We start from the raw sequence: 17500 nt of genomic DNA, 5'->3' as shown, positions 1-17500 counted from the left end.
AGGTCAAGCTCCCATTCCACTGCTTCACAAGGTCATCAGCGCGAAGGTCCTTCCAGGTGATGAAATTGTGATAGGTCTCCCCGGTCTGCCGGTGCCAGCAGGTGAAGCTGTTACGTTGCGTCGATATGGCAAGGCATGTTAGCTGGTTGATGCTTAATTGTGCATCTACGGATTGAATGAAAAGAGTTGAATTTACTAGCAATGTTCTAAAGACGTCCACTGCTTTACAGTAATCGAGCAAAGCCGATTAAAATCCCTCTTGCTCCATGGTTTGACCGAATGCAATTCCATCTCTTTATCAGATTAGATAACATGATCCAGTCGGGGTTATACACACCTTCGGCGGCTCGCTCGATCGTTTTCAGCACACTTGCCCATAGTTTATCTGGATTAATTTCCACCCAACCTGGCGCTGGGTAGAGTAGATCGACCTGACGAACAAGAGAGCAATGTGAAGGTTAAACTAATTACGCCAATCGGGCGTAAGGGGAGGGGTCCTACATGATCGTACGCCGTTCCGACCGTAACTGGTTGTCCATTCTTTTCGGCAGCATAAATGAAACATCGGATAGTGGTGGTGCCAATGTCCAGCGAAGCGATGTGATGAACTGCAGTACCTTCCATTTAGAAAAGTGCTCCACGAGTCAACGGTTGGTCAGGGCGTGTGGCAGTATTTCTAAATTCAATGAACCACACAGCCACTTAACTTAAACCACTTCAAAATGGGGTTACCGCGCAAGCAGAGCACCAAATCACTTCCTACCGCTGATAACAACTCCAGCGACTGCCGGGCTGTCGACCACGTTCCAACCGCCGATGCTCGGCGATGCGCAAGTGGATGACGTAGATGGGCTGGGGATTTCATCGCAAGACCGTAAAGTCTCTCCGCTCTACAATCTCGTTCATAAAGCCAACCGGTGGCCCACCGGTTTATGTCTACGAATTGCAAAGCGGACTAATCGATTTGCTTCAGTAATTAAGCGCCGGCAGATCATAGAGGCTCGACGCTAGTTTGCGTAGTTTGGTGAAGCTGTTCTGTGATGGAAAGAGGACCGGATTCACTTAATGAGTTTGCCGGGAATCCGGTCATGGTTGGTCGCACTTTCCAAAGAGAAGCGCAGTCGAAAGTTGGTGGAAGTGAAGTGAAACCGCAGCTACGAATCGAAAAAGAATGTGCTTATCGCTGACAACTCCAAAAAACCTTACCCGGTAGATTGAGTAGAAAATTTGGCGGCACTACTGAACAACATTTAACGGACGTTTTTCTTGTATTAAATCTCCAGTGTTGAGATTAATACAGCTACAAATATCCACTTAAAAGCAGGGAAACTCGTGAATTTTGGGCCATCCTCGTCGGTTTTGTGATTCCGCGAAAATAACAACAAACAACCGACTGCTGTCAATATCTATAGTGGCCGTACCGTGCACCATCCAGATTGTTCAGAAACAGAGACAGCAAACTATCGTTCCCGGCGTGTACGATTGGTTTGAGGATTTGTTCTACATCCTCCATGGTGTAATTTAGAGATATCTTTTAAAAAGAGAACCAAACGCGCACGTCCTTCTGATCTTCACGTGCGCCGGCAAAATATTGTAGACGAAACCTTTCTGATGACAGCTGCAGCAGCGGGTTCGCTGCTTCCTCGAATGTCACGAAATAATATTCGTGGGGCGCAAGATGTTTTGCGGAGATTGTAATTCTGTAAAATTGTAGATTGCCGGCCCCGTTTGTTAATTTTGGCTGGGTTAGTGTGGTTTTCATAAAGATTGGGGCATGGGCGGTGTGGACACGAGTCGGTGGAAGCCGCGCCGTACAAAGGGAACTGTGATTTTCAAAACAAGAAACCAATTTGCTTGGGGCGTGATAGCGGCCGGCTCGGTCCTCTTCGGAGTAGTTTAGTAGGTTACCGGTGTTTTCCTGCCCGTGGGATACTTCCATTTACGAATGTCCTTTCTTTACGCCTTTCCTTTGCAGCTCCATCGCTAGCTACATCGGAGGTGAAGAGCTGAAGCAACGCATGCAGAGAGATTTTTACGAGAAAACTGAGGAGGAGATAGATCGAAGGAACCTGATGCGATTCAGTTTGGTGGCTCCGAAGCGCGGCGACACTATCCGGAAGCTTTTAGAAGAGGAAAAGGAAGACCAGGCGCGGAAGTGATCATGAGCAAAAGGATCAAGTACGCCAAGTTAAGGCTAACTAAGCCGAAGGATGCTCCGGCACAGACCAGCTCACACGCCGTCGACGAGGGAGCTGCCGCGCCAATCGATGAGGGGTAATACCAGTAGAAGATAAATCGACTTGATTCCTACTGTAGTTTGTAACTAGTCAATAAAGTAAAGTTCAACGAAAATGATACTCATATTGTTTTCTTTTTCCTTTATTTCAGCGAGAACAGCTTGAAAGGCGAAAAAACTTCCAAATATTTCTCAGACGGATTGGTCGAAGAATGTTCCAACCAGGCGGCGTTCGTTGATGTAGAGGTCGCAGAAACGAGCGCAGAACTGGGGAAGTGCGACATTCAAAATTCGCGCCGAAGAAGCATGGAAGTGTCCGAACCATGCCCTACCGATGGACCAAAACTTCCCAAGCTGCGAAAGAAGGCCACGGCCAAAGGGAACACGTTGATAAGCAATTTTCTAAACAGTCAACCCATCGCACAAGATGACGATTTTGAAGAATCGCGTCCTGCTCCGAAGAAACCGAAAACAAAAGTACAGCGTGCGAGCAAGAAAGCTACGACCAACCGGCGACCTAAGAATCAATCAGATATCAGAAAAGTGTTTAGTAAATACAAAAATGATCACGAAGTGCTACAAGAATTGCTAAAAGAGCATGGTGAATCGGAACGGATTGATCCAGAGCAGTTACAGCTGGCAATAGCCATGTCACGATCGCTGGCTGAAAGTGATGGAACAAGTAATGCTTGTACGGATAATCTATCGGAACAATCTGCGAGCGATTCGCTTTCATCGACCGAACGACGAATAGTGGGCATTCGGACCACTTTGGAACAGTTTGGGTTTCGGTGTAAAAATAGCTACACAGATTATGATTTGAATGTGATTTTCGGGAGTGCGGTTTGTAAGAATGTAAAGAAGATTAAACACAGGCGTGCAACCAATCTCGTTCAGCGATCCGCTAAGGATTTGACTGAGTACATCGAAGCACGGGTGAAGAAATTATTTCCGGCTGAAATGTTAACGATACAGAACCATTCTGAAGCTTGCACTAGCTCTAGGTCATGCTTAAGCCACTTGTTTTGGATTGCCCAGACGGATCAAACCAGTGTGAAAATTATAGAGAGATATTATGTTCCAGAATTGTTAGAGATGAATCCAGCACCCGTCGGTTGTATGCTGAAGGATTGGAGTAAAATTCCTGGGAGAGAACCAACACCGGAGAGGGCGTATTCAAACAATTTTGAATCGAATTCTCCCGAAATTCATCACAAGGAGGAGCCCCAGAGAGAGTCTTCTCCGGATTTGTTCGAAGAATGTACTGAAGCACATGAAAATGCAGTCACTGCTGAAACAGCGGACAATTGTGAACCACGCGCAAGACTCTCCATCAGCGATGATCATGCCGAGGAACAGTCATGTATACAGAATGATGAACAAGTTTGTAATTTAAACAAAAGCAATACCCTAGAAGGCACTAGCCAATCCCATGAAATAAGTTGCAGGCAAAATCAGATTGATAATTACAGCAGTCGTGCGGAACGACCAATTAGTATCCTCACGCAATGTACGGTCCTCTCAATCGGTGATGATTCAAATGAAGACGATAAATTTGTCACCGCATCGGAAGAACCTCGATGTGATGGAGGCAGTTTTCATCGTAGCACAGATAACATATTTGAAGATACGGATCTAGATCCTACCGTAGATCCAGATCCAATCATAAGCTTCGAGGTGTATTCCAGCGAAGAAGGTAATTATTGAGACGGCTTTCTTGTTTGCCGCTCGGCAGCCTGCTTTTTGTTGTTTACCAGAAGTATATTATAGAGAATATTGTTCTTTTTATGTCTAGAGAAGATTTCTGCAGCTTCAAAAGTTCCAGCTGAGTTGGCTTCCCAGAGCGGTTGTCCCGATGCAGTAGCCGAATCCTCAACGCAACCACCACAGGATTTGATTATTATTCCCAACGATCCAAGCTACCGCCGCTCGCAGAATGGCCTAGCTTGTGAAGACATAGAAACATCAAACAGTGCCCCACCTGTCGCTAAAGAACTGCTAGCAGTAGAGAAAGAATTCTCCTTCCATCGGATTGCAATCAAAGCTCGACTGAGTGAGGCTTTAGAAGGAAAGAAAGATATGATTGAAACGGTAAATCTTTTAGAAGAGGAAGAGGCTGAATACCCTGCTGAGTCGCAGTGCAGTATAGTGCAGCACGAAATGCAAGATGAGGTTCTGGTAATCTCTGATGATGAAGTGAACTATTCGATGCGAAGATTATCATGCACATCAACAGACGAAGGCCCGTTACAAGAAGCTGCGCACCATTTAGAAGAAGATCCAGAACGTACCATAGTATACCATCATGATGCACCGGTTATAAACCAGGTTCCCGCGGTCGACGGGCCGGTCAATCCCTGTGAAAACATTCTCTCTCCTTCTGCCGATGATATCTTAGATGAATCAGAAGTTCTGTCAAGAGAAACAAATGGGACCGTTTCCGAAAACGTCGCCGAAGATACTATAGCTTATTTAGATAACTTGGTGAAACAGTTCAACCTGCCACCGTTAAAACGACAGAATGAAGAACTCAATGAGGACTCTGGCGCGTTACGAGAACATCATGCCGACATTAGCTGCTTGTCTGAAAACCCCATTATCCATTCAACCAACGATCGCCACAACACTGCTAAAGCAACAACTGATAGTAGTTTATGTTCTGCTGTTATAGCGGATAGTTTGTCAAACTTTATGCAAAACTACGAAGAACCGCTGTTTGAAGAGCACGAAATTGAAGCCGAAACGATGGCGTCACAAAGCTGCTCTCAGGAAGTACCAAGAATTGCTGGTAAAAACAGTGTAAAAAGGCTTAAATCGTTTCACCAGTTTGATTCGCCAAAGGAAGGTAGTCGATTAAAACGAACAGTATCTGAATCAGGAGGGTTTTCCTCTTCAACACCGAATGAAAAAGAACAGTTGGCAAAAATGCATCGCTTTAGAGAAAGGTTTGATAACTTAAAAGTATCAAGCAGATTGCCGTTTCAAAAGACTGAATACGTTATCAAAACCGTCGGTACTGTAGAGGATCCTCCTAACTACGATGCTATGTCAGTAACTGAGATTGAACGCGAACTTTTTAAATATGGTCTGAAGCTACTGGATCGTGAGAAAGCCGTAAAGGTGCTTCATCATATTTATGATGAAATCCATCCATTCGTGAGAGTTGCCGAGAGGCTAGATTCTGCCATCGGCCCTGTCCTGTGTGAAGAATCAGGTAGAAACCGAGATCACCATGATCGGGAAAATATTCCGGTAAATGCTGCTGCCAACATTAATGAAGGCTCGTTGCATCCAGGAATATGCCCTTTCACATTGAACATCGATGAACCAAACACTATTTTGTCATCTAAACCTCGGAAGAAGGTAAGAAAAATCAAAGTATCACGTGGCTTTTCCTTTTTAAAATCATTTATATTCTATTTTCTTCAAGATGGGTTGGTGTACCGTGCCTTTACATGTGGCCTTTTTCAACATGATATCGGAGAACCGGATTTTACAGCGACAAATTTTGCGATATGAACCGGTGAACTTGGATCACATTCATGCAGCATTGAAACAAGCGGATTTGCGCTACGAAACAAATGTAAGTGATCTAAGGCACATGCATGGTTATGGACTGCGGGTAAAAGATAGGAGGAACTATTAACCATGATCGTTCTATCGTACAGGATCTGATTGCTTTTTTGGATAAACATTGTATAACATTTCGGAGCGCGGCTTCCAATGGCGATCGTTCGAAAGGAAAAGGTCCAAAGGTCGGAGGCACATAGCGAAACAAATACGGCTCAGATTCAAGATTGAAATAAAATGCAATTGTTTGAAAATATATTTGTCTGACTAGCTTTCTGGTGGTTTCATCTGTTTAAAACGAACATCCATGCACAGACAAACAAGCAGCATTTGGTGTGTTAAATACTTTAAATAATTTATTAGCCTAGTTTTGTGTACTTATTCTGTTGTCCAAAATGGAACATTAATTTGAAATTGGTAACGTTGGTTTCCGGGAGGGTCATAATTACACACAACAAAAAATATATCCTTTTCTATAGCTAATCCAACTCCAAGACGATTGGAATTCTTCCAAACTATCTGCGTGTAGTGGCCAATTTTGGTAATGTCATCGTTTCCTTCTTCACTTTCCTTGTACCATCCATCTACTATTGCCTTTCCACAAAGATCCTTCTTGTCTTTGGACTCAAACAGATTTTCTCCATAGCCATGACCCTTTTGATGCTCCAAAGGATTGTATTTCCTGTTGGCGCGATAGCTGTCTAGTATTGTCTGTTGAAATAGTTTCCCGTGAAAATCTGAACATAAACGCAACGATTTGAAACTTACATTTGCCCATTCCTGTGCAAAGTTGCACAGGTTATCACAGAGCTTTAGCGGAGGAACTGAAAGTTTCTCGCGATACATGTTGTGTTGGTTTAGTACCGTTTCACGAAATTCTTGAGGTTGGCTGTTTGGGAGAGAAATGTAGAAAAATGTTAAAAGTTATAAGAGGTCTCCTTGGTTGATCGTTAATAGTCAACGGAGTTATGTGACCTTACCTCATGTTGGTATGTTTCAAACTGTAGAACATACTGTTAATCGAGCCATTTTATACAAACTTCGGGCTGTGCCTCGCTCAATTTCTGGAAAACAGGAAACGAACTCACGTTCATTGATGAATGTTCGAGAAATACCACATTACAACCTCCCGTTGCTTATGCGTTTCAATAAAAAGGCGAGTTGATAAACTAATGTAGGGTGCGAATTGACGCAACATGCTCTCACGGTGACAAATAGTTGTAATTTCCATGTGTGCCTCTGATTTCCCGCATGTTGTATGTTGCATGTATGACGCATGTTAAATGATGTAGTTTTTCTTGACCAATTTTGGTCTTCTCGTGCGAGATTGGATGGACGAATGCTTATCCTCATTGTTAGCAAATGTGCAATGAATGGCATGGGCTGTTAAATGCGCTGTTACCAAAAGAATTAGATCTATTACAGATTTTGTGGTTTTATAATTTTATTACTGAAGCAAATGATATGAAACAGTCTTTGATTGAACCGTTATTGGTTTAATTAAAATGCCAGAAATTCGCATCTGACATCATATTTTATTGTCTCCTATGGTTCATGAACTGTTCAGCTGCTACGTGGTACTACGTTTTGAGGATATTGGGACCCAAAGTTGCCGGGCGGATCGTAGTTACACACAACGTAGACGCTTGTGCCTCGCTTAGCAATACCGACACCAAGGCGTCGAGAGTTTCTCCAAACAACCTGCGTAAAGTGGCCAACTTGGGAAAAGTTGGATGGTTGCGATGCTCCGAACCGGTAGTACTTAATTTCATTGTACCAGCTATCCACTGCCTCGTTGCCAGTCACATTCGCATTGCCGAATGATGCGTACAAATTCTCTCCATACTTATTATTGGATCGATGCTGCATTACATTCTTGCTTGCGAGAACCTATAGTAGGAGCAAAGTAGAATTAATAGAATATGTTTTATGCTTACCGATTTAAATGGAACTTACATTCGCCCACTGTTGTGCAAAATTGCACAGATTTGCGTCGAGTTCAAGTGGGGCAGCCGAATGGCGTGCCCGAAGCGTATTGTGGCGCTCTAGCACCGTTTGCTGAAAAGTGGTGAAGCTGGAAAGAAATGTAAACGCGGTTTAGTGATAGGCGATTGCCAACGGACTCTGTCCAATTGGTCCTAGTACCTCATGGTGGAACTGTTAGGAGGAACTGCCGAAAAGGCCTTTAAGCAACCCTTTATAAAGTAACCGGGGGATAAAATTTTGAGGGTGGTTTATCGTCGTTCGGTCCCTAGAATTCGTTATCTAAGCAGCACCAGGAATTCTTCCAACCCCAGGAAGTCTATCGCATCAACGTGTGGCTCTCTTGTCATTGTGTGCAGCGAGGCTGAAAGGTAAATGTATGTTCCTTTATTGCTCCAAATTGACTCACGCGTCCCCTTACGATGACGAATAGTGATATGGTTTCCACCCAGAATGATACAGGATAATGACCTCACAGTTGAACGTTAAGAGTTGTACGTACCTCTTGAATGCCAGTCTCTCGATGCGCGATGAATGATGCTCGGTCTCTCGCGCTTGATTGCTGAATTTGGGATGGTGGAACGCATCGTAATATAAATTATTATCAGTCGACGCTACAATCAGAGAGCAACGCTACGCGACACGTTCACAGTGATGTCCATTGTTTTGCAGAATTCTGGAATCGTTTATTCGTTCATTAACGGAGTGGTTTATGATTATAGTGTTCCTGGATTAGTATTAGATCATTCATGAAGTTCAAAAATAGTTTGAGCAACATCTATCGCATCCTTCAATCTGATTTCAAACATAAAACACTCCTTTACTGCGAATATACGTTCAATGCATCATAAAATGTCTGAAAGTTCAGAAACATTCAACTATTCCGGTGAAATCCGCCATTTCGCAACAGGAAATTGCTGCTTTGTTTCCGGTGGCGATAAAAAATCCGTAGGTCAATTCATATTACAGTCAGAAGCTTTGTGACCTTGTTAGGCATGAATGAAAATGATTTGTAACCTTTTTTGGTGTTTCAAAGGACTTGCGAGTCGTGTGATTAAATTTTGAACCTTGAAACGATGATAAGTCGAATTCAATAGAAATGACTGCAGCACAATAAACTCTCTCCATCCTGATAAGAAGAGGTAGTCGGTTAATTGAAATTTTAGGTTCTTTTCCTAGAATAAGAAACATGGGGGGGGGGGACCTTTTTCCAAAAAGATTATTGATTAACATTTCACAGAGCTTAAGATAGCTTAGAGATAAAGATGCGGAACCGATCAAAGGTTGTGCCTGTATCTGTGTGTACTTTGAGTTAGCTCCACTAGGATTGCTAAGATCCGAGGTCATTGTACAAAAAAGCGTAACCATATCACTTATTAGAAAAATAACTGAAGCATCAGGTGAGCTCTGTTGCGGACGACACCTCGACTGTGACGCACCATCACCGAGTGATGTAGTTCATATCAATCCAAACATCAGGTGGTCTATCAGATCAGTTGGTATTGTTATCAGAAGGATGATGTCATTGCTAGGTGATTCACTGCATAATCGATTGCATGTTCGGCGTCAGGTTGAAATCAAGGGCTTGTTTTATGTCATTGTTGCACTCACGAGGCGGTCAAAAGCAAGCATGCACGCACGTTTTACATCGTTCACTGACCTTTCCTAATGAAGGACGCCACCGGTTGGCTGAAATCGATTGTGTGCCATACTCGAAGACAAGGGTACCAGACTGAACTCGTGACCGGTGAAACCCATTGTCCGATCCAATCCAATGGGTCCTGTTAGGAATGACTGTTGGGTGAATAATTTCGTGTTCATAATTAGCCAGCTTTAGAACCTTCATCTCTAATAGCCGATAATCGAACGGAAATCAAGGATAAACTCAGTAGCGAGTGCAGAGGCAACAGAGGAAGCGCGAGTTTCCCTACTGAAATGTAAATCAGTTATTTTCAAACATATTTATCTTACTAGTTTTCTGGTAGTTTCATCAGTTTAAAAAACAAACAGACAGCATTTGGTTTGTAACGTGTTAAATAATTTAAATAATTTATTAGCCTAATTTTGTGTACACTTATTCTGTTGTCCAAAATGGAACATTAATCTCGAATTGTCCTACAACGTTACCGCGAGGGTCATAATTACACACAACAAAAAATATATCCTTTTCTATAGCTAATCCAACTCCAAGACGAATGGAATCCTTCCAAACTATCTGCGTGTAGTGGCCAATTTTGGTAATGTCGTCGCTTCCTTCTTCAATTTCCTTATACCACGAATCCACCACTTTCTTTCCACAAAGGCTCCTCTTAGATTTGCATTGATACAAATTTTCTCCATAATCATGGCCCGATTGATGCGCCAATGGATTGCGTCGTCTGTTGGCGCGATAGCTGTCTCGCATTTTCTGTTGAAATAATTTCCCATGAAAATCTGAACATAAACGCAATGATTTAAATGAATCATACATTTGCCCATTCCTGTGCAAAGTTGCACAGGTTATCACAGAGCTTTAGCCGAGGAACTGAAAGTTTCTCGCGATACATGTTGTGTTGGTTTAGTACCGTTTCACGAAATTCCTGGGTTTGGCTGTTTGGGAGAGAAATGTAGAAAAATGTTAAAAGTTATAAGAGGATTTTTGGTTGATCTTTAAGAGCTAACGTATTTATGTGACCTTACCTCATGTTGGTATGTTTGAAACTGTAAAACATGCTGTAAATCGAGTTATTTTATATAAACCTCCGGCTGTGCAATTCTACAAAACAGGAAACGAACTCACATTCATTGATGAATGTTTGAGAAATGCCACATTACAGCATCGCTGCTTGAGCGTTTCAATAAAAAGGCGAGTTGATAAACAAATGTAGGGTGTGAATTGACGCAACATGCTCTCACGGTGACAAATAGTTGTAATTTCCATGTGTGCCTCTGATTTCCCCATTGACGCATGGTATGGTGTAGTATTTTTTGACCAATTTTGGTTTTCTCGTGCTAGATTGGAGAATTTGGGATGGTCGAATGTATCTTAGCATACATCATTGTTAGCAAATGAGCATTGACGCACCTGGTTTCCCGCAATGAAACATATCTAAGTGATAAAGCGCAGCTTCGAATGGCGATCAAAGAGCAAAGAGAGGTAAATCATCAATAATTGTTTTTGTAATATTCAATAAAACTTATAGGATAATGTATTTAAGAGATAATGGAAATACAAGATCTATTCAGCTGTACGGCTTAAGTACATTATTATGATACTGATTTTCGTCATTGCCTTTAGGGTCATAATAGCATACAACGTAGTTCGTACCATTTTTGGCTACTGCAAAACCAACACCAAGACGATGAGATGCCTTCCAAACGACTTGCGCGAAGTGGCCTATTGTACGAAGCTTGTAAAAGTGGCATGGTATATCAAAATTGTATTTTTTTATTTCGCTATACCAAGCATCCACCACCTTCTTTCCACTAAGCTTCTTTTCGGCGGATTTCAACAAATTTTCTCCAACGGACTGATGCTCCATCCGATCAAGATCTGCTAGTTCCTATTGAAAAAATAATTTATGAAATTCTCATCATTTACGCAACGGTTTGGTTGAAACTTACATTAGCTCGTTTTTCAGCGCATGAACACAGATTATCACATAATACTAATGGAGGAGCTGAATGCCACTTTCGATACATGTTGTGTTGGTTTAGCACCTTTTCTCGAAATTCTTGGGTTGAGCTGTTAGAGAGACAAAATTAAGAAAAAGATAAACGTTTTATGAGCCCTATTGGGTGGTCGTTTAAAACCAATACGTGACCTTACCTCATGCTGGTATGTTTGGAACTGTATGCCTTAAATTGAACTCTTTCTTGAACTTTGTTTTCTTGATCAAGTGGCGCGCACTGATGCGTAGGAATAGTATTTCTAAATTACGATGACTAATGAGGATGTGGTTCCCACCAAGAGTGATATAGAATTATGATTTTACTGTTGAATAGTAAAAATTGTGCGTACGGCACGAGTGCGAGTTCCCCGATATCCGACAAACGATGGTCGCCTTCTCGCGCCAGACTGCAGAATTGGGGATGGCGGAACACATCGTCATATAAATTATTATCAATCGACGCTACAATCAGAGAGCAACGCTACGCGACACGTTCACAGTGATGTCCATTGTTTTGCAGAATTCTGGAACCATTTCTTCATAAATAAACGCGGTGGTTTAAAAAAATAGTTTAAATTTTAAATTATTTATTTTGCATAATTTACGAATTTTCTCGTAGCCTCGTCATGGGATGCTTCGATCAAATATCAAATTAATCACCATTTACGACACTCCGGGTGAAGTGGTAGCGATCAGCTCTGTCTCTAATAGCCGATAAGCGGACGAATGAAGTGGAAAATCAGAATAATGCCACTTGAAGCGGTGGACTCTATTCCCTTGAAACAAACGAGGCTAATCCTAAGATAGTTCCGATACTGTAGGGGCCTCATTGTCATAAGCAAAACGATTGTACATCCGACACCAGCGATGCAATGACCAACTCATCGGGCAACACGAAATGATTGTTGTAGAAATTCCGCTATCATCGTTAGCGTATGAGCTGCCAGTTGAAGGGACAGTTGGTCCACGCGGTCCAGACTCATCAGATAGTAAAGACCAACCGACGCGCGCGCGTAAGAGTTTGCATTTTTTCCGCAACCATAAACTACGGTTTTGGGGTGACAGTTTCTTGGCACCGAATCCAGCCCACCCCAGAAAGCCCGGGAAAATCTACTCCGTTCGTGACTGGCATGAGAAGCGTGCGAAAGAGCGTCAGTCTAGAAGGAGAAGGCAGCTGCGACACTGCGGATGCGTAAAGTGTCCGCGCGCGTACTACGTTTTCCGGAATATTTGTACAATCGGCACCAAACCGGGACACCGGGCCGAGCCGGTGTTCGTCGCCCGGTATATCCCGCGTGTGTTGGCATTCATTCATCGGTCGTTTTGCACTTCCAACCAGAAGTAACGATTTGTTAGCCGAGTGGCCAGCCAAAAATCAATACTGCATTCCATTATGCGTCCTCTTCAGGAGCTGGTTGGTGGTTGTCTTCCGCATTAATGATTTAGCGGGTTGTGCTGCGTTGTTCCTGCGGTTTGTGCTGGTAATTGTGAGGTCGGCTAGGTGTTATGTGAGTGATAAACGTTGTTTGTGATAAACAGTATGTGGTAACTACCGAGGACTGCCTTCACCTTCGCTTATTACTTATCATATCTGCCCCGAAAAATTCGAAAACATAACTCCCGTTACAGTGGGTGTTCTGGCACATTATCAGCTATATGGTGCGACCATCGTGGCCACCAGCCGATGGGGAACGCATGGTGTAACCTTGATCTTGCCCGACCGCACCACGAACAGCACAAACGCGACCCGATCCGAGTGAATGAGAAAATCCGAACGCGGTTTGTTGTCGCGAGTGGCGTGCGTTCGGGTTCTTTCTCAGTTCTGCGTCCGGACGCTACGGATCTCCACGGTGGCACGGGCGGTGATAAGTTAGTAGCTTCCCGTCGGTGTCGCTGACTCGGCCTGTTTTGGGGGGGTTTTCCGCAAAGTACCCGGTTCAACAGTGTTATCAGCGCTCGCTGGTTCCACGCCATTCCGGCGAGAGCGGTGCAATCATGAATTATTTATCATTCGCCAGCCAGTGCCTTCCGGGGTGCAAAGTACCAGCATAGTGGAAGCCTCGTTTGTAGTGTATTGAAATCTTATCAAAACGGTAGTGTACCATGTGCAGAGTGTTAAAGCTGACGCAATTGGCCGAAGAAAACATTCTCCATTCGAGGTCATTCCTCGTGCGTTATGCGGTAATCGTGATTCCCTCCGGAGTAGCAGTGCAGCAGGATGTTATGTTGGATCAGAAGCGACCATAGAGTGACCTTCCTGGCTAGAACGTGACGCTATCGCTACCAGGAATAGTGCAGCGACTGGTGCCGATGCTAATGAGTATACCAAAGAAAGTTTGGGGAAGAAACAAACAAGTTTGCTGGCGGCGTGAGGCCTGTGGCTTAGATGAAACCTGAGCACGCGGCCGTCGGTGTCAAACGATCGATTGGAGCCGGAGCCGGAGACGGATCCGGTACCCGTTTGGCTGGATGTTACCGTTTGATGGAGGAAAACTCCGACGGGATTGGTGGTCGCCAGCAAGGTCAAACGGTTTATTGGCTTGAGACTCATTTCAAGTGCACAATAGGCAAGAGAGACGCAAATACATTACCACATTACACTGTACAACCTTCAATTCATGGCAGAAAATGATGAAAATGTCACAATCGCTGTGTTGCCGACTTGCTGGTGGCCGTGCGCGGTTGCCCCATGCCACGCGGGTCAGTCTCTCGCGGCGTTTCGACCATTTTTACGACTCCATTGTACGCCCATCGGACGAGATCAATGGCATTGGAAAAGTGTGGCCCATCACCATCGATGGCGATGTGACTGCCATGACGATGCGTTCTTCTTGTTTTGTTGCTGAACCCGGCCAGAACTGGCCACAAGCGAATGATTTCTAACGATACAGTTTGACAACAATTCCATTCCGTTCCCGGGCCAAGTGTACGAGAGTGCCGGGTGGATTGTTTAATTTGCGAGACGCGTATCGTGGTGCCGACGCCGCAGGGTGCCCGTACACGCGATACTGAAGAACATTCCACCGGCAGTCGGATTTTGGGGGGAACCTGTTGTTTGATTTTGGACACGCGAGCAGCTGGTTCAGGTGTTAATAATAGCCACTGGAATGCGCCTGTGTGTGCTATTTCATGCCAGTCAGTGTATTAGCTTTCCCCTGTTCCTAGTTTGGGACCACGACTCGACCATCTTTGGATGGCAACGAGGGAAGCCACCGAAATTGTCACCGCTGGTGCGACAGCCGGACCGGCTTTCCCGGATGCTAACAACTGGAATGCGCAACCGACCGATAACACCGATAGCGACAGCAATTCACATTTTCACTTTCGTTTTCATGATATTGAAAAATGTGTGTTTCTGTGGGCGACATTTTGGGATGGCACCCCGGGTGGTCGACAGAAGCCGTGTGTTTGTGGGTATATTGCGTGGGTTGCAAATTTGATTGGAAAAATGAAAACGGAAGCCCCGATGATGATGATGGTTCCGTGGGCCACGGGGGGGAGGAAATGGCCAATTTCCACTGCAGCATTCGATCGATAGTCGGTTACTCATCGTTTTCAATCACAGGCCAGTCTAGCCGAACGTCGCGTCGTTCTTTTGCCAAAAGCCAGACCGTCGTATAATCATCCTCCTACCAGTGGCCACGCGCTGGCCAGGAGGGGGACTATAGGCCTCGGGAGATTGTACAGAAGCACCCTTTGTGAGTGCGCGAATACTGGAAATTTCTATCCGAGCAGGCGACCCACGCACACCGTTACGGTTCGTCGGCTTTTCCCCGTTGGCATAGCAACGCCAGAGTAGGGGACGATGGAAATACCGTTGCCAGGGAAACAGGGGAACGAACGCCTGAAGCTGGGCAGGCGCTGGAGATGTCTTTTCACTAATTTGGCAGCATCCTCGAGCATCGTGGGTGCGCCGTAGGCCGGTGTCCTTCTTCCAGGGGATTAATGGGCGGATTTTCAACGTGAAGGAGCTGAAGGAAAAGTGAAAATATTGTTTCGGTTTCGCTTTCTCTTCTCTTGAGGTCGCTGCGGTTTTGGAGTTCGGATCTGGAGCTCTCGTCCTGAAGGATTGATTTCCTGTCGAATGTACACGATACCCGCAGGTCCTTTCAAATGAGATTTATGTAAAGAGAAGCGGAAAATTGGCCTTTCCTCCTGTCACGGGGTGGACAATGTTTTGCGCCCTGGAAATGATTTTTTTAAATTTGGTTCATACCCCTGGTAGCCATGTTTGCTCTACGCCAACTCTGTCGCTTTAGAAATTGAGCCACAAAAGCTGAGCAAATCGTTATATTTGACCCAGTTTTTGTTGAAGGGCTCACTTCTACTGGATGGAAATCTCAATATTGCAACCGGGGCCTGAACCGGGTGAACCGTCCGGAATATTTGCTTTCGGTTGATTCATCGTCCGCCACCGAGCCAGCCATGTGATATCGCTCGACAAACAGGAACTGTTGGTGGGGCTGGTATCGCGAAGGAAACCGGCGGAACAAATAAATACACGGAGATGATGATGAGTTTCTGACTGAGCCATGTGGGTTGCAATTAACTTTTCACCCTTTTACCCCCTTTTTTGCGGGATCGTAAAAGGCATGTCACGGTGCTGAGGAGAAGCATACCTAGAACCGGTTCGCATTGACGTGCTAGCTACCAAGAGACCAAAGCCTTCTCGATTTAAAATCATGCCGCTGAGGCTTCTCCATATGCGACGCTTTATGTTTGGCCAGATAACCAAAGCGTTCGTTCCGAAGAGTCTTGTCCAGCAGCGGCAGCAGCAGCCGGTGCTGCGGATGATAATAAATATGTTAATATTTGATGAGACAAAACAGTGCGAAAACAGGCTTCGCCGGTGGTGGTGGTGATGGCATCCCTGGCGAGTTTCGTTGTTGAATATTTGAACACATTCGGGCGTCGTACAAGCACGAGCCGGACTCCGGGTGACGAATCAAGATGCAGATTGATCACTCGTTCCGAGCCCTTTTGTCGCTTGCTTCTTCTCGCGACATCATGTCCAAGCATCGTCCAAGCTAAGAAGTTTTAGTGCTGCTTTTAAAGGGCTACAACCAACGGAAGAACGGTCGCTCGGAACGAGCATGATCCACAAAACCAAAATCAACAATCATTCATTGTATTAGGCAACTCTAGATAGCCTCACCCACTTTGGATCATCCCACATGATGCGCTCCAAAATTGTACTTTTTGTAGGAGGGAGACATCAATTGAACGGGACGCCGTTTCCCAACCAAGCGATGGGTGATGGTGTGGTAAACATAACGTCAAACGTAGCTCAGCTGGCGAATTGTTTGTAGTGGAGCGGTTTGTCTCGTCGTCATGGCCGCAGCTGCGCGCATCTCCCGTGGTGGAGAGATGGCGTCTTGGAGTCGTTGCCACCGCGTATCATCAGCGTCATCAGCGCCGGTGCCACGACACGGTGTAAATGCATCGACCTGAGACTCGCTTATCGCACCGCAATCGTACCCTCCCCCAGCAATCGATGCAATTGATCTCATCGGTGTTTTGCGAGGGAATTGCTTTGCTTGCCTGGCCAGATCCATCATTGCATCGTCAGCGGCCGTTGTTGGGGCTTGTGACGTCGGTGGTTGTGGCTGTGGAGACCTATATCCATCATCATAAGCACCGTACCGCCGCGGGGGTCCTCATGGCGCGCAAATTAAACGCTTCGTAAAACTGGTTGTCGCGGGGAACACGTGCTTTGCATTACAACGGCCGACAGTACCATCACACCGCTGCTTTCCTGGCCTGCATTTCAATCGTTTCCAGCCACATCGTGACACCGATGGTAATTTCGCGCCGTCTCGCTTCCCTCCTCAAGGTTCCGCTGCTGTCTGCCATTGCCAGTGCCAGAACATTGCGAGACTGTCTCGATCTCGCTAAAACGACAAAACAATCGGCCCCGCGAAAACAGTGCTCACAGTGAAAGGACGGAAAACGGACGCGTGAAACGTGTAAATTGTGCATCCGCCACCGCCAGCCAGCGGACGACTACCGGACCGGAAGGATGGAGGTGTGCTGCTTGAAAATGGCATCCAGATGCAGGTAA

The 17500-nt window shown here is 45.0% G+C and overlaps 5 protein-coding genes across 15 annotated transcripts in view; 3 read left to right on the top strand and 2 right to left on the bottom strand.

Moving 5' to 3' along the window:
- Positions 1-1545, bottom strand: part of LOC126577178 (60S ribosomal protein L18) — a 4473-nt gene extending 2928 nt beyond the window's left edge. The window contains exons 1-4 of one of the 2 annotated variants that reach the window (XM_050238624.1): positions 1422-1545; positions 502-1239; positions 338-431; positions 1-165 (exon numbers count right to left, since the gene is read on the bottom strand). The exon at positions 1-165 is cut by the window's left edge and continues 335 nt beyond it. In XM_050238624.1, the coding sequence (XP_050094581.1) occupies positions 1-165; positions 338-431; positions 502-624 (382 nt within the window). In that variant the 5' untranslated portion in view covers positions 625-1239; positions 1422-1545. Of the gene's footprint in view, positions 166-337; positions 432-501; positions 1240-1421 lie in introns of those variants that run through there. The other variant, XM_050238627.1, reaches the window with a different exon arrangement.
- A 99-nt stretch (positions 1546-1644) lies between these two features.
- Positions 1645-2357, top strand: LOC126577181 (uncharacterized). The gene is made up of 2 exons (XM_050238629.1): positions 1645-1899; positions 1976-2357. Exons 1-2 carry the CDS (start codon positions 1775-1777, stop codon positions 2157-2159), a joined length of 309 nt encoding a protein of 102 aa, XP_050094586.1. The 5' UTR covers positions 1645-1774; the 3' UTR covers positions 2160-2357.
- LOC126577177 (structure-specific endonuclease subunit SLX4) lies at positions 2138-6049 on the top strand. Of its 3 annotated transcripts, XM_050238621.1 has the most exons (5): positions 2138-2274; positions 2389-3932; positions 4032-5599; positions 5667-5819; positions 5905-6049. In XM_050238621.1, the coding sequence occupies exons 1-5, from the start codon at positions 2162-2164 to the stop codon at positions 6004-6006; spliced, it is 3480 nt and encodes a 1159-aa protein (XP_050094578.1). In that variant the 5' UTR covers positions 2138-2161; the 3' UTR covers positions 6007-6049. The 3 variants fall into 3 exon arrangements, with proteins under 3 accessions (XP_050094578.1, XP_050094579.1, XP_050094580.1); XM_050238622.1 differs by lacking the exons at positions 5667-5819; positions 5905-6049 and having other exon boundaries at positions 4037-4169; XM_050238623.1 differs by lacking the exons at positions 4032-5599; positions 5667-5819; positions 5905-6049 and having other exon boundaries at positions 2389-3619; positions 3679-3788.
- A 1245-nt stretch (positions 6050-7294) lies between these two features.
- Positions 7295-8361, bottom strand: LOC126575429 (Golgi-associated plant pathogenesis-related protein 1-like). Its single transcript, XM_050236121.1, has 4 exons — positions 8292-8361; positions 7952-8153; positions 7763-7880; positions 7295-7696 (listed from the first exon to the last, which is right to left on the bottom strand). Exons 2-4 carry the CDS (start codon positions 7954-7956, stop codon positions 7370-7372), a joined length of 450 nt encoding a protein of 149 aa, XP_050092078.1. The 5' UTR covers positions 7957-8153; positions 8292-8361; the 3' UTR covers positions 7295-7369.
- Positions 8362-12433: 4072 nt separating this feature from the next.
- LOC126577008 (uncharacterized) overlaps positions 12434-17500 on the top strand; it is a 13418-nt gene continuing 8351 nt past the window's right edge. Inside the window, exons 1-2 of one of the 8 annotated variants that reach the window (XM_050238366.1) lie at positions 12434-12452; positions 17273-17496. In XM_050238366.1, the coding sequence (XP_050094323.1) occupies positions 17459-17496 (38 nt within the window). In that variant the 5' untranslated portion in view covers positions 12434-12452; positions 17273-17458. The other 7 variants (XM_050238363.1, XM_050238362.1, XM_050238360.1 and 4 more) reach the window with 7 other exon arrangements.

Source organism: Anopheles aquasalis, chromosome 3 (genome assembly GCF_943734665.1).
Source record: "Anopheles aquasalis chromosome 3, idAnoAquaMG_Q_19, whole genome shotgun sequence".
Classification (NCBI taxonomy): domain Eukaryota; kingdom Metazoa; phylum Arthropoda; class Insecta; order Diptera; family Culicidae; genus Anopheles; species Anopheles aquasalis.
The sequence above is the reverse complement of the archived record's forward strand: the minus strand, read 5'-3'. Positions and strand labels throughout refer to the sequence as shown.